The 14,910-nt window shown below is 39.4% G+C and overlaps 2 protein-coding genes across 22 annotated transcripts in view; one reads left to right on the forward strand and one right to left on the reverse strand.

Annotated features, from left to right (window-relative positions):
- The window catches only part of SENP5 (SUMO specific peptidase 5), a 53,604-nt gene extending 42,504 nt beyond the window's left edge, over positions 1 to 11,100 (forward strand). For 2 of the 7 annotated variants that reach the window (XM_073895009.1, XM_025876228.2), the window contains 4 exons: positions 2,614 to 2,751; positions 5,394 to 5,477; positions 6,967 to 7,017; positions 7,891 to 11,100. In XM_073895009.1, coding sequence (XP_073751110.1) covers positions 2,614 to 2,751; positions 5,394 to 5,477; positions 6,967 to 7,017; positions 7,891 to 8,001 — 384 coding nt within the window. In that variant the 3' untranslated portion in view covers positions 8,002 to 11,100. Of the gene's footprint in view, positions 1 to 2,613; positions 2,752 to 2,874; positions 5,478 to 6,966; positions 7,018 to 7,890 lie in introns of those variants that run through there. The other 5 variants (XM_073895011.1, XM_073895015.1, XM_073895019.1 and 2 more) reach the window with 5 other exon arrangements.
- NCBP2 (nuclear cap binding protein subunit 2) overlaps positions 1 to 14,910 on the reverse strand; it is a 30,250-nt gene that overhangs the window by 10,138 nt on the left and 5,202 nt on the right. For 4 of the 15 annotated variants that reach the window (XM_073895070.1, XM_073895077.1, XM_073895067.1 and 1 more), the window contains exons 3-5: positions 13,616 to 13,754; positions 12,697 to 12,764; positions 11,636 to 11,687 (exon numbers count right to left, since the gene is read on the reverse strand). In XM_073895070.1, the coding sequence (XP_073751171.1) occupies positions 11,681 to 11,687; positions 12,697 to 12,764; positions 13,616 to 13,754 (214 nt within the window). In that variant the 3' untranslated portion in view covers positions 11,636 to 11,680. Of the gene's footprint in view, positions 1 to 9,077; positions 9,129 to 11,327; positions 11,445 to 11,635; positions 11,728 to 11,749; positions 12,765 to 13,615; positions 13,755 to 14,910 lie in introns of those variants that run through there. The other 11 variants (XM_073895110.1, XM_073895105.1, XM_073895101.1 and 8 more) reach the window with 7 other exon arrangements.

Genomic DNA, 14,910 nt, shown 5'->3' on the forward strand with positions numbered 1-14,910 from the left:
CTCAATCTTAGGAGAATAGCATTCAGTCTTTCCTGCTATTTATGATGTCAGTCATAGGGTTGCTGCTGTTGTTGGTTTTTTTAAAGATTCATTTATCTTAAGAGAGCACTCGTGAGTGGGGGGAGGGGCAGAGGGAGAGAATCCCCACTGAGTGCAGAGCCCAGCTCAGGGTGCAATCCCATGACCCATGAGATCATGACCTGAGCTGAAACCAAGAATCAGACACTCAACTGACTGAACCACCCAGACACCCCTGTAGGGTTTTTTTGTAGATACTCTTTATCAGGTTAAAGAAGTTTTGCTCCTATTTCTAGTTTGCTGAGAGTTCTTAGTCCTAAATGGATGTTGAGTTTTATCAAATGCTTTTCCTGCATCCAAGGAGATGTCCGCATGGTTTTTCATCTTTATTCCTTAAATGGAACCCAGAGTGAAGGAACAGCATCAGTCTTGCGACATTAACAGTCTCAGGGCCACATGATGGCTCTTGAAATTTCAGCTTGATCATGACATAAGTTCACTTCTGTTTACAGAGCATGGGTTAAAGTAAATCACATGACAGGACTACATTCTTCACCTGGGAGGGACAGTGAAGCTACATAACATCAGGCAGTTCTGTGGACTCCTTTTATAGGGAGGGCAATAAATAATTGGAATCAATCGTATCTTCCACACACATCACCCTTAATTATATGTATAAAGTGTGTGTGTGGGGGGGTGGCTGGGTGGCTTAGTCGGTTAAGTGTCCGACTCTTGGTCTCGGCTCATGTCATGATCTCAGGGTCATGAGATCAAGCTCCACGTTGGGCTCTCTGCTTGGCACAGAGTCTGCTTGGGATTCTCCCTTTCCCTCTGCCCCTCACCCCGCTCGTGTTCTCACGCATGCTCTCTCTCAAATAAAATCTTTGAGGGGGGAAAAAAAAGTGTGAGAAAATGTATTAAAAAGAAAAATAGGGGCACCTGGGTGGCTCAGTTGGTTAAGCGACTGCCTTTGGCTCAGGTCATGATCCTGGAGTCCTGGGATCGAGTCCCGCATCGGGCTCCCTGCTCAGCAGGGAGTCTGCTTCTCTCTCTGACCCTCTTCCCTCTTGTGCTCTCTATCTCTCATTCTCTCTCTCTCAAATAAATAAATAAAATCTTTAAAAAAATAAAAATAATCTGGAAAGATACACACTGAAGTGTATTTTTTCTGTATTTTCTAATTTTTATTTAAAAATTTTTTAAATTAAAAAGTTTCTTTTTGAGAAGAATGTAAATTTGGTCTCATTTAATAATGTATTTTAGATGTGATTCCTCGTTTTAGACACTCACAATTTACGCATTGGAGAGGACCAGCTGTCCTCATATTTCCTTCCGTCCATGCCACTTCTCAGGTTTATGGATGCAGAGATTGGAAAAGCAGAACTGCTAAAGTGCTTTGCTCCAAGATCATGTTGACTAGAAGATTCATCTAGAGCAGGACAATTATCTGAATAATCAGAAAGCAAGGAAGGCTTGAGAAATACCTTCTAAGAATCTGATGTAGTTCAAAACAGTCTTGTGTTGTTTTAAACCAAGGAATCAGTAAAAAAAACAAAAAACAAAAACTCTCAAAAAATACCTGAAAAAAGAAATTCAGTTTTTTAGATGTTTATTGAGCACCTACTACTTTATCATCCAATCCACAACTGGGATTTTGAGTGGAAGAGTAAATATTTCTAGATTGTGAAGAATTATTAAGGATTTTTTCTTAATTTCAACATCTGGGAGACCTGATGTAGTAATAATGGTAGTAGTTAAGATTCACTGGCTACATGTAATGTGTGAAAGCAGTTTTACGCATCTTTTATGTATTATCACTCTCAACAGCTTCATAAGGTAGATACTGTTATCTGTAGTTTATATAGTTGAGGAAATCAGGGCACAAAGAAGCTACAAAAATTGCCAAAGTCATCTTGCCAGTAAGTGGAGGAGGCACAATTTGAACTTGAGCAGACTTACTTCTGAGCCCATGATCTTAACTATATGGAGTCTATAAAAAGAAGGCTTATAGTCTGTGCTGTTTTCTAATACCATAATTCTTTTTTTTTTTTTTAAGATTTTATTTATTTGACAGAGAGAGAGACAGCTAGAGAGGGAACACAAGCAGGGGGAGTGGGAGAGGGAGAAGCAGGCTCCTGGCTGAGCAGGGAGCCTGATGCAGGGCTCGATCCCAGGACCCTGGGATCATGACCTGAGCCGAAGGCAGACGCTTAATGACTGAGCCACCCAGGCGCCGCCCCCCCCATGATTCCTTTTTAAATAAGAATTGAGTCAAGATCAAATATGTACACAAGAAAATTAAGCATAAAAATAAGAGGCTAAGTAATGTTAAGTACTTGAAAAGGTGTATGTACAGGTGTATCAGGTTAAATTCGAAATGATGCTTTCTAGATCTTCAGTTTTCTTACTGTGTATTATGGCCTAGTAGTTACAAGCATGGGCTTTAGATTCAGACCTGGGTTCAAATTTTGGCTTCACCACTTGCTTTTTTATGGCCATGGGCAGGTCAAAGGTCAGTAAATGGAAGCTGCTGCCATTGTTGTTTTGGATAGTCTGTGGTGATGGCTGCATTTCTTTCTTCTTTTTTTTAATCAGGTGGATTTGTTTAAAAAGAGTCTTCTGTTGATTCCTATTCACCTGGAAGTCCACTGGTCTCTCATTACCGTGACACTCTCTAATCGAATTATTTCATTTTATGATTCCCAAGGCATTCATTTTAAGTTTTGTGTAGAGGTAAGTTAATATACTGCCTGTATTTTTTTATTTATCTTGTGATCAAATAGTATCTTAGAACAGCAGAAGTCAGTCTCACAGAGGATCAGTTTCTGTCATGCAAACCCTCTAAAATGTTGGCAGAGAAAAGACTACTACAAGAGGAATCCCCAGGTTGGAGGAGGTAGCTGTCTGTGATCTGGATCCCGCCTCTGAGATACATGCCCTGTTTGGATTTTGTCACATGTTTTCCTGCCTTCCCATAAAGCTACATTTTGAATATGGATAAAAATCGTTTTCTTTGGTTTCTCTTAGAGCTAAAATTGGCTTGTATCTTCAAAATAACTCATGTAGAATGAATTATAATCAAGAGAATCCGCTGGCAAAATATGAGAGCTCAGTTAATGGGAGTTCAACAAGATGGTGGGAAGCAAAGCAAGAAAAAAATCAATAGGTTTCCTGGTTTTCTTTCACTAGCAAGGACCAGTTAGAAAATTTAGCTTTCTGAAGACAGAAGATTCCATTTTCAAAAGCAACAAAGATGTAAATTGCCCAGGAGTATACCCTAGCAAAAATTGTGGAAGTTGTTTAAGATGAAAACTCTGTATTTACAGGAACTCTGAGCAGATGGAAAGATAGGTAGACTCAGTATTGGAAAGAGATCAGTTCTCCTCAAACTAATATATACCCATTTGTCCTAATTAATTTCCCAAGAGGATTTTGAATGAAACCTGATAAGCTTACCCTAAAATCCATATTGCAGAATTCATGGCATGAATAGTGAAGGAAGGAATCCTTGGTCTACTAGATATCAAACCATAACACAGTTTTAATAATTAAAACCGTATTTATATTGGCTTAGGAATAGACAAGTAGATTGGTGGAACAGCACAGAGAATCTAGAAATAATTCGTGTATATGAGGGAACCTGGTATATGATAAAATTGGGAAAAGACAGGCTATTCAATATATGCTGTCGTGAAAAGCAGCTGTCTATTTGGAAAAGTAAAATACAGCTCCTTCATACTATTTATAAAAACAAATTCCACATAAAAGTTCCTAAATATAAAATGCAAAACTGTAAAAGTTAGGATAAAACACAGAAGATGTTAAGTTCTTGGATTAGGGAAGGATTTCTTACATAGAACCATAAAAGCAAAAAAAGACATAAAAGAACAGACTGATAAATTGGACCATATCATAATTTAAAACTTCTGTATGCCATAAAATTCAAAAATAAGCATAGACCTGGAGAAAATGTTTGTGACATAGAGAATAATCACTACCCAGAATATATAAAGAACTCCTACAAATGAATAAAAGGATTTAATAGAAATGGACAAACGTTTAAGTAATTTTTTAGGAAAAATGCCAATAACCTTTCAACACATGGAGAGATGCTCAGTCTTACCAGAAATACAGGAAATGCAAGTTAAAACTACATTAGGGCTCCATCTTTTGCCTATTAGGCAAGTTTGATGGTATTCAAGTGTTTACGTGGGTATAAGATAACCAGCTTTCATATTTTGTGATGGAGTGTATGAATTGATAAAGCAAGCCACTTGGGGGAACTGAAATTCTGATCAGTTCTAAGTGTCTTATAAATTTATAAAAGATGTATGTCCTAGGGACGTCTGGCTAGCTCAAGTCAGTGGAGTATGCACTCTTCATCTCAGGGTCATGAAAGTATATCCTATTGCACACCAGTTTTAATTCCATAAAAACGCTTGTGTATGTATGTGCACCAGTGATAGGGCATACAACCAGGATGTTCACTGCAGCATTACTGATGGTAAAAAGTCACAACCACCTAAATTAGCTCTACCAACAGAATAGCTAAATACACTATAGTATATTCATACTATTAAACTGACCATAGCAGTTAAAAAAAAAACAGATTTCCATGTGCTAATATGGAAAGATCTCCAAGACATAATGGGTTTTAAAAGGCAAGTTGCAGAATGATACGGTAGAATACGTGTGCGTATGTGCGTGTGTGCATAAACACACAGTTGTATATATAAATATACTTCTACTCCACCTTCAGGGGGGTTAGTTTAAGTCCTGTCATCTCTGACTTCACCCTTAGATGCAGAGAGAGATAGGCATGGATGTAGAGGGCATAAGGGGAAGTTTGAAACTCTGATAGGCTTCATTCTGGTAGAGATTTCAGCAGTGGACTTGACTGTATTTAGTACCCAGAATGGGTTTCGATAGAACTTTCTATAAACTGCATGATACCTTTACCTGTAGCCCTCAAAATACAGAGTACATCTAAGGCTGGGAATGTTTTTCATTTAGTTCCAGTTATTTCTGCCATGGGTTCCTTCTTTGTATTGAGCATTGGCAGTAATCAAGACTTTCTGTTTCGCCAGTGTTTATTTAAATTTCAAATTCAGGAAGTTGGTTTACTGCTGGAAAAGGCTGACCATCTTATAAAAAGTTCTAATCAAAACATATACGGGTGTCCACAGCCTATAGAAGGTCTGAGTCACTATGAACTGAAAGCTCAGAAATAAAGTTCAGCTTTAAACTCTTTAATGCAGACTTTGCCCGATGGTGGGGCCACAGCCTCCTCCTTTGCTTCTGTCTGCTGTGGGCAGGTTCCATTTTTCACCAACTGATGGAACACAGCATCTGTGTTGTGGTTTCTTTTTAACCAGAATATAAGAAAGTATTTGCTGACTGAAGCCAGAGAAAAAAATAGACCTGAATTTCTTCAGGGTTGGCAGACTGCTGTTACGAAGGTAAGTATGTGATAAAAATGAAAACTCAGGCATGTCAAGGGGATGGAATCATCTTAGGGGTGGGTGTCTTTAAGAAGCATTTTAAGACTGATGATGGAGATAACCAGTGAGAGTCTGGAGGCTGCAAGGAAGCAGCTGAGAATAAACCTCCATTTAGTACTGATCATCTAGCCGCTTAGTTTCCCAGTGCTTGTGGGGAACAAATTTACTAATTTCATCCTTGGGGCAGGGGCAGCTGCTACTGATATGGTTGCTGTATTGGGGGAAAAAAAGAAATAAATAGGTATGTAACTTTTTTCTTTTGGTGGCACCTGCCTCTTGCGTCTTACTTCCAGATGACCCACATAGACCCAGAGAAATGCTGAAATGACCATTTGGATCCACTAAGGGCGCAAGTGCACTGGGCTTCTTACCAGGCATTTGGGGAAGACAGTACCTCGAGTGTTTCAGTCTGAAAGCAACACTATGTTTGCCCTATAGATACTCAGGCTATATGTGGGGCAGAGTGCCCAGGCACAGCTTCTCCTTGCTGTCACAAATACCAGTGTCTTAAATTTTATGGTCACTGCTTTATTGTTTTCAAAGTGTTTTTGCATGTGTGATCTCATTTAATCCTTACAACCTGTAAGGTAGGCAGGTTGGTCTTTTAGGGATGAGCATCAGCTTTATTCTGTAGATAAGAAAACTGAAGCGTAGGTGTGACCTTCCCCAAAGGCCATCAGAACTATTGAGAGTCAGGTCCTTGATCTTAGGTCTGTCTGGATCACTGAACACAATCTTAGAGGCAGAATCTTGAAACAAACTTTAAGCCAAACCCAAAAGCACCAGATTTATTTGTTCATCCTTGACCTGTCCCAAATGCTAAGGTTTAAATAAACTAAGCATACATTTTCTTTTAATAACCTAGTCTTTTAGTTTAAACCAGAATTGGACTTGTAAATTTTCTAAATTTTCCCAACTAGAATATCCAGGTAGTCTAAATTTAGTCAGGATCTTTCATACTCCTACTCTAAGCAGAATACATAACGAGTTCTTTTGGAAACCTACTGCTTATCTTTATGATTTCTTTCAAAGAGTAAGAGTTGTGTAGTAGGAGATAAAAAGTGGAGACTGCTAAGCAGGATTGTTAGTAAGTATTCAGAGTCCAGGCATATGCTTTTTGATCCACAATTCTATTTTGATTCCATTGTCAGTAATCTGATAGTAAAACTAGTTATCCAAATGGAAGTTTTAAAATAGGATTTTGATTTCCTATTTCTCCCATTTAGGCAAAATGTTCTATAAGTTGCAGTTGGTTGCTTGCTCTTTTGATGTGGCTAGATGCCTCCATAAAATCCCATACTTTAAATACCAAAGGTATATACCAGTCCACCAGCTGTCTTGGACAGAGATGGATTTCTTGTCTCTTGCTCATTTTTCCATAAAAACAAATTATCTGAAGACAAGTACTTGGGTTTTATTTTAATGATCATTTTGTTTTTCTCTTTAGTGTATTCCACAACAGAAAAATGACAGTGACTGTGGAGTCTTTGTGCTCCAGGTAAAGAAATCTGTTTTTCCAGAATTTAGGATGTGTGAATTAAATTTGTTGGGCTTAGGCAGATGGGAGCCCCTGTGGTATGTACCTGGCACTAGGAACAGGTAACAGGATTTCCTCCTTCCCTTCCTTTGTTGATGGGGAGCTGTAGTTTCTGCACTTTAAGATGTTATTAGAAGCAACACCTTCTAAAGCCAAGAATGAACAGCTTGGTATCCACCTCTTATCAGAGGTTATTAGTAAGGCACAATAGAGACTGACCTGAATCTGTACTGTAGACCCTTGGCAGTTGCAGAATTAACTATGTTTTTTTAACCATTGATAAGTGGTCTTTAACCACAGAGTAAAAACTAATTACATTTTTATAAAAAAGGGCCACATTCAAAAACTGCTTTCTCCTGCTGTGGGTTCCCTTAGTGGTCTTAACGGGCTACTGAAAATTTTGTTAGACATTATACTTACAAAGGAAATCGTATGTAATTCATGAGCTTAGAGATTTGCAGAGATCATGAAAGATGGGCTCATTCCTCTGACTCATTAATGTCTGGGGTTTGTAAACAAACTGAGGTTCTCACTTAAAGACCATGTTAGATCTAGCTGCCGTCTCCACACATTACACCTTTAGAATAATTGGAGCCTCTTCATCAGTTTCTGCCTTTCACATATTGTGTGGGCAAAGAGGGGAGACCCTAAGTGATATACTTACTGGGAAGGGTGACTACAATTTGGAGGTAAATGTTTTAAAGCAAAGTGTTTTACAACCAAACTTTAAAATGCTGCCTTAGACCCTATTCTATTAGGTCTGCATCTGGGAAAATACACTGGGCTGCTTCCTAGCTCCACATGCCACTTAACATGTTTCTGGGACCTTTGCAGTACTGCAAGTGCCTCGCCTTAGAGCAGCCTTTCCAGTTTTCCCAAGAGGACATGCCCCGAGTGCGGAAGAGGATTTACAAGGAGCTATGTGAGTGCCGGCTCATGGACTGAAACTCAGCAGGGACTCTGGGAGGTCTGACCAAGTTGAAGCAGATGGTTTGTTACTTGAATCTCCAAACACTTATTTGAATTTTTATAGATACTTCAGATCAGTGGTGTTGGGCCACTATTGTTACCTCAAATTTGTTTTTTGCCCTATTCTTTTCTCTAGCTACCGTGTACTATTTTTTAATGTTCAGTTTGGTTTTATTTTTAATTTTATGGATTCCGTGTGTTTCCCCCATATTTAATATTTATTATCCAAACGCATGCATATAGACAGAGCATGCAGTGCAGAGTATTAAAAAAAAAAAAAAAAAAACCCTAGTAGATTTGGTGCGGCTTTTGAAACTTAGATGTGAACTGAATACAGGTTTAAAATTTAATCCCAGAACCTAAAAGCGCAGGATGTTTTCAATACAACGTAACTCTGAGAATGATAGTTGTTCCCTGGGGCATAAAGGGTAGCTAGGAGTGGTGGTTTTGACAAAGCCAGTCCTGTTTTACCTGCTGCACCTTTCACTGACTTCCCTCTCCCAGTGAGTCTTGCCGAGTTGCATTCCTTTTGAAGGGTGAGAAGAAAGCCAAAACCTGACTGGTGTGTTCTGTTTTTAGAGGCACACTTATAAAGTGCAGTGCCTGCTTTGGGAGGAGTGGATTAAGGTGTGAGAAAAAGACAACTTTGGGGGTCCAATTACATTAACACATGAGAAATTTCGATCTTGGCTGTAAGAAGAATTCTAACAAATTCCCACATCTTATAAAGGCTTTTGCTGGAACACTGCATTCTCTGGATTTTTGGTTTTGGCCCATTAAAAATGTTACTATCCATTAAACTAGTGGTCAAACACATGAGAATTCAGCCTTTCTAAGTACTTTACAAGTTGTGGTTATCCTTGTGTGATCTCCCATATGAAAGAAATTAAGATTTGCCAAACACCTTTCTTTTTCCAAAGGTGTTTAAAATATAAATCTTCAAAACTGAAGACGGACCAGGTCTTTTGCAGATGCGTGGGGAGGAGAGAAGAGGAAGGGTAACGAGACAACTGCACAGGAGCAGAGCAGATGTTGAGTTTTTTTGCTCTTACCTCTAGTGATCTCAGCAGCATGCGGGGCTCCACGTTTTGTCCTTTGCTTAGCTGCATTAGGATTAAAGTAATGGATCTTACATCTTTATTCTAGCCTTTTGTGATATTTGAAAGGAAGGGGAATCCAGAAAGATGCATGTTAAATTACCCAATTATCTTTTGAAGTGGGGCAGAAAAAACACAAAGGTGTATGTAAGAATCGCAGAAGCTTACACAGAATAGCAAGTTAATGACAGAAGATGCTTGGCATTATGCTGGTTAGGTGTGGGGTATTGAAAATAAAAAGCTAAAACGTGCAGTTTAACTTGGCCAGAAGGTGAGGCTGCCAGCAGTTGAGGGTAGAGTCCCAACATATTTACACGCAGGGTCCCCTCCCCACCCCCCCATTCTAAGCACCAACACCAGTGTTTACGTTGTAAAGAGCCCCAGCACTCTCCAGAGCCCTCCGGACTTACTGTAAAACCAGGTCAGTATTTCTGAGATCAGAGGCACTTTATGCTGCTACAGTTAGGGTTATGTCAGCATTAGCAAAGATGACAGTTTAAGTGGGGAGGATATGTTCTTGAGGTTTTCCTACAAGATTATGCAAAATGTGAGATTTTTTTCAGATCTGCATGTAAGACATTTGCTTAACTTTTGCGGGGGAGGGAGGTAGTTATACAAAGTAGCCAGTACAACTAGGCTGTGGATTCACAGTATCTTAAACTTTAGAGCTCCAGCTAACCTCCTCACCGACAGAACGAGGCATGTAGAAAAGACACATACAACTGTGTTCTGAATTTTCATGGCCAAAACTTGAGTTGCCATTTCCTCCAGTCTGAGAAATGGTCACCCTCTGAGGCAAGCAGGGGTGCGCATAGGTAACTAAAGCGAACTGTCGAAGGCCAGCTTCCCTTTCACTTCCAGTTTAATAAGGCAGCTTGAGGTGCATTGTCCAGCGTGCTTTTGCCTAAATGTCAAATATTTTACGAATCTAGTTCAAAATGTTTCTCTGTTCATGAAACTTGGTTTTAGCACATAGTCTACTTTTCCCCCTATTCTCGTGACTAGGTGTGAACCTCTATTTAGTCCAAGCCCTACATCAGAAGGGCCTTTGTCCTCTTGTTTGCAATAATTTCTTCCTTGCAACAAGGACATTTTTGAAATGTAGTCTTGGCTGCTGGTGGAAGAGGCAGGCATTGTTTTATTGTCACTAGCTTGGCACTGAATTGTTTGGGTGCTCACAAGGTGGGCAGCCCTTATGCTTTGGGGGTTGAGTGCAGGCCTTGTACAAACTAAAAGCTGCTTACGATGTGCCTTCAAGCTGTGCCCAGTCCTGTCCATCAACAAACTTACTGGTCTGTAGTTATTCTTTCCAGTGATTTGTCCGTATGTTAAATCTGTAGCAATGAATGTAGATTTAATTCAACTTTTAGTTGAGTTCTCTTAAGAAAGAGGACCTCTTAAGGAAGGGAAAAGCAGCAGTTGCTGCCAAAAGTCCCCAAATCACTTTTTGGTTTTGCATCATATTTTCTACTTATCACTGAATATGAGTGACACCGGTCATGTTGGATTCATAGTTGGAACAGAACAACAGCCCTAACTGGGACACAGCCAGCACTAGTCTAGAGCTGCCCTTTTTCTCTGCAGTTTTGGTTCACTGGTTCCCTGGGTTAGAAGTGCTGACTGGGAGAGCTCTGGATGAATCAGACCCTTCAAGCGTGTTAATAGTGTGAACTGAATATACTGACTACCTGCTCTGCTTAATTAAGAAACCGAACTAATCAGCAGTTGTAAAGCACCTGCTTTTCTTACGTGTGAGGCTCTGCCTCCTGGCCTATAGATAATTAAGACTTAGGGACTATACCATCAGAGAAGTGCTAATTGTATTTGGGTGTTACAAAAACAGCCTAGATAAGCTGTTGACTTAAATGGTACCTTTTGGTCAGAAAAAGAATTTATTTAAAGATTGTGATCATGTAAAATTACTCAAACCTTCTAGCAAAAATATTTTTTTGAAAAATAAACTAAATGCCTTTATAAATGTGTGTTCTCTTGAATAACATGTACTGTTCGGTGAATAGTTTCTCAAAGGGATGCTCTTGTCATGACAAGGCTCATTTATGAACAGTGACCAGCAGCCTACCCTTAAATAACACCGCCCAACAGAATTTTCTGCCATGATGGCAGTGTTCTCTGAGCATAGCTAGTGGCTACCATATTAGGTAACTGTCAAATCAAAACGGACATGCGCAAATTCACCTTACTCACAAATATTCCAGAGTAAGAGTTCCGGTGTCACTCTTGTATAGGTGAGGTAGTGGGGCAGAGACAAAGATAACTTGGTCTGACAATTCAAACAGGAACCACGGTCTACGGTTTTAAGGCCTGTAGAAATCTGAGTTATATTTTACTACAAAATTATAAAATACGTTAATTCAAACTACAGTGTAAAAGAAATTTTCAAAATGATTGTCCTCATTAAACATCTGCAAATGGTTCTTTCCTAAGCATTTAGAACTAATTATAGCTCTTAATCCAAATAATCAGCTTGAACTTATGAGAGAACCTGTACTTACTGTAATGTGAAAGATGTTCACATTGAGATACTTCAGCCCCAACTTTCAAAAGCTCTAGTGGAAGTTAGGAGACATAAGTGAAATTTTTTCATCTAGCAACAGAGTAAGGGAAAATTATATTAGACTAAGTTTAATGAGCAACAGTTCATATATATTAGAGAAATCACCTTGTGCTTTACAAATGCAAAATAAATTTTGTAGACCCCCTTCACCATAGAGACTGTCAGCTCACTATACAGGCTCTGAAGCTCGGTAAGCACAATTAGGGAAAAAACAAGACAGACCTCAAATGAAAATTGGCTGAAACACATTTCCTGTGGGAAGCAATTCTGATTGTTCTTGTTAAGTGTTCTCTTGATTTTTCAGCCTCTTTTTTAAATCCAGTCCATTCCTGAGATCACTCTGAAAATGAATCTTTAAGTAGAACACATCTTTTGAAAAATGTGTACAGTAAATACTAGTCAAGTCTTAATACATAAAGCACATAAGCTGGTGGTATCTCCTAGGACAGTCTAAGGCTTACTTTTGCATCAACAATTTAGGAAGTTCCCTTGACTCCTCCAAGTTTGCCTTTAGAGATTAGAACTCAACACAGAAAACAAACTCAGTTGTCAAACATCTTACATTCAGAACAGTACAACATAGCAAAACCCCATTTATTACATTTTTATTTCCTGCAAACTTAAAATTTTTGAGGCCCCAATGAAGACCATGAACCTATTATCAATTTTTAAAAATTTTCCAGCTTCCTGAAAAAAGTGTGGTGTTTTGGGCTGATAAATGAAACCTGTTGCCACAGAACACAAATTCTGACCTGGTGACATAAAATCATTCCGGCAACCTGACATATGGCCAAGATTCTAAGACTACAGAATAAAGGCATTCCTTTGGATTCTGTCCTTTAATAGTTTTCAAAGGACAACCATAAAATGGCTTCGAGCTCAGTAGAGACCTTGATCAAAGCATGTTAAAAGTGGGCAGGTTTGCAGACCTTGGGTAATGCATGGCAAATTCAACAGGCCAAAGGAGTGAGTTTTCATGATGGGGCTCTCACCACTCACTGGTTTTGGGCCAGTTTTCCATAGCCTCCTCTCCCAGCATCATAGTCCTGCCGATACTCATCTCGTACCTTAATTGAAAAGAACATAAGTTACATTATAGAGAAGATTGGTGTAATGAATATGCCTCCCACAAACACATAAGCAGGCAAACTATTCAGCCTTTTCAGGTGTCATAATGTGAACATTCAAGTAGGACCTAACGTTTTTTTGAGCAACAGATGTAAAGCTCAACTGCCTTGCAAAATTAAGATTACGTGGGGCGCCTGGGTGGCTCAGTCATTAAGCATCTGCCTTCAGCTCAGGTCGTGATCCCGGGGTCCTGGGATCGAGCCCCGCATGGGGAATCCCTGCTCAGCGGGAAGCCTGTTTCTCCCTCCCCTCCCTGCTAGTGCTCTCTGTCTCTCTCTCAAATAAATAATTAAAATATTTTTTAAAAAGATTACGTAATGGTTGTTTGCTTACTTAATAAATAAAACTCTACGCCCAACATGGGGCTTGAACTCGTGACCCCGAGATCAAGAGTCACATGCTCTACCATCTGAGCCAGCCAGGCGCCCCGCCTATGTTTGTTTTTTTTTAAACCAAACATCATGCTCATACTCAACAGCATTCAAAAGTAGCATATTCCAAATGGCTATTTTAAAATTAAAAACTTAAAATTTATTTCAATGCATTTTCCTTTTGTTCTAGACACTTACGGGTACAAAATGCCCCTAGCAGAAGTCCAATAATGGTTGCTTGTGAAAATGTATAGAATCTATGATTTACCAATCCTAATGGGTAGTTTTCAGATTCACTGCAAGCCAAAGGTTATAGCACAAAATTGTTTTCTAAAAGAACAAACACAAAGTGACAAAGCCCTTGTCACTAGGACGGAGATACCAGGCAAAGACTGAGCCAAGAGAACCTTCCTGCATACCTGGCCCCCAGATCGCCCACGGCCATACTGCCTTCCCTCCTTAAAGCCTGCGTCCCAGTCTGTGCGAATGATCCGGTCATCCAGACGAGTTCCGTTTATGTACCTCATGGCATTTTCTGCATCTGCTCTTGAATAGTATCTTCAGTATTAAGGAACACTATATAGCATTTCTCCAAACGTTTTTGGAAATACAGAAAGCAACGTCTAAATGAAGCTGAGTTGTTAAGAAAGAGTACAAAAATGAATCCAACCAGAAGGATTTGAAAGATAGTAATTTGGTTTGCACAAGCCTGTTTGAGGTTGGTCCAGAAGCACTTACAGAGTCAACTATGATTTATCCAAGGCTACTGATCGTGATTTCCTAGATAATCCTGTTAATAATTATTTGGTCCCATTGTCCCCATATTTTGGTTTGTAAAGTATAAATATGTTCAGTGCAGGTTTAGAGCGCAAACTGCACACTTATCCAAGGAAACAAAAACATCCAAATTTGGAACTGTATATTCAACTTAATAAAAAGAGAAGGTTATAGGGCATATGGAATTGCCATTGCATTTCATTAGAAGGAAAGACTCAGTATCCTATTACTCAGGTTAGGTGTTCCCAAACCTGTTTAATCAGATCCACTCAATCTACCTTTGGGGTGATATTAAAATCTATAAGCAATCATTATCATTAGCTGGGTTCAGGGAAATGCTGACCTCTATTGTCTTCAATTACACAGGCAGGGAAGCACTTGCTGAAATTCCAGTGTCCAACACCTACACGATGCCTAGCACACAATGGGCATTCAGTAATTTTTTTGCTGGATGAATGACATGATAAAAGGGCAAAGTGAGAAAAAACACTGGCAATGGCAGCCTCTCTTGGCAATTGTCTGCTGTTATGATTGTGGATCTCTGACACACAAGACAAATGCAAAAGCATTCAGTTCTCAGAGACTGAGTATTACCTATAAGGTGGACTTGCTTTGTGTCTTCTGTTGTTCTCCCTGTACCCTCTGAACTTTGATGCTATTGCCCCCTGAGGCAAATATAAAATCTGGGCACTCTTGTCCCTTGTGTCTGAAGGGGGAATGGAAGAAGCTTGTAGAGCCCAGAAATCAGACCCCAAAATCAAAAGTTTGGAATAGGTTCGAGAGTAGGGCTTCCAGTTCAAGCTAAAAGAGTAAGCACATTTCTCATTTCCTTTTCAAGACCCCATTAAGATGACATATATACACCCAAAGAACAGAAGAGGCCATCAGCAAACTCGAGGTTCAAGGAAGTGAAGGAAGAGTGCTAATGGATCAAACA

This window comes from Callorhinus ursinus, unplaced genomic scaffold (genome assembly GCF_003265705.2).
Source record: "Callorhinus ursinus isolate GAN/ISIS: 27379988/994484 unplaced genomic scaffold, GSC_fseal_2.0 scaffold1, whole genome shotgun sequence".
Classification (NCBI taxonomy): Eukaryota; Metazoa; Chordata; class Mammalia; order Carnivora; family Otariidae; genus Callorhinus; species Callorhinus ursinus.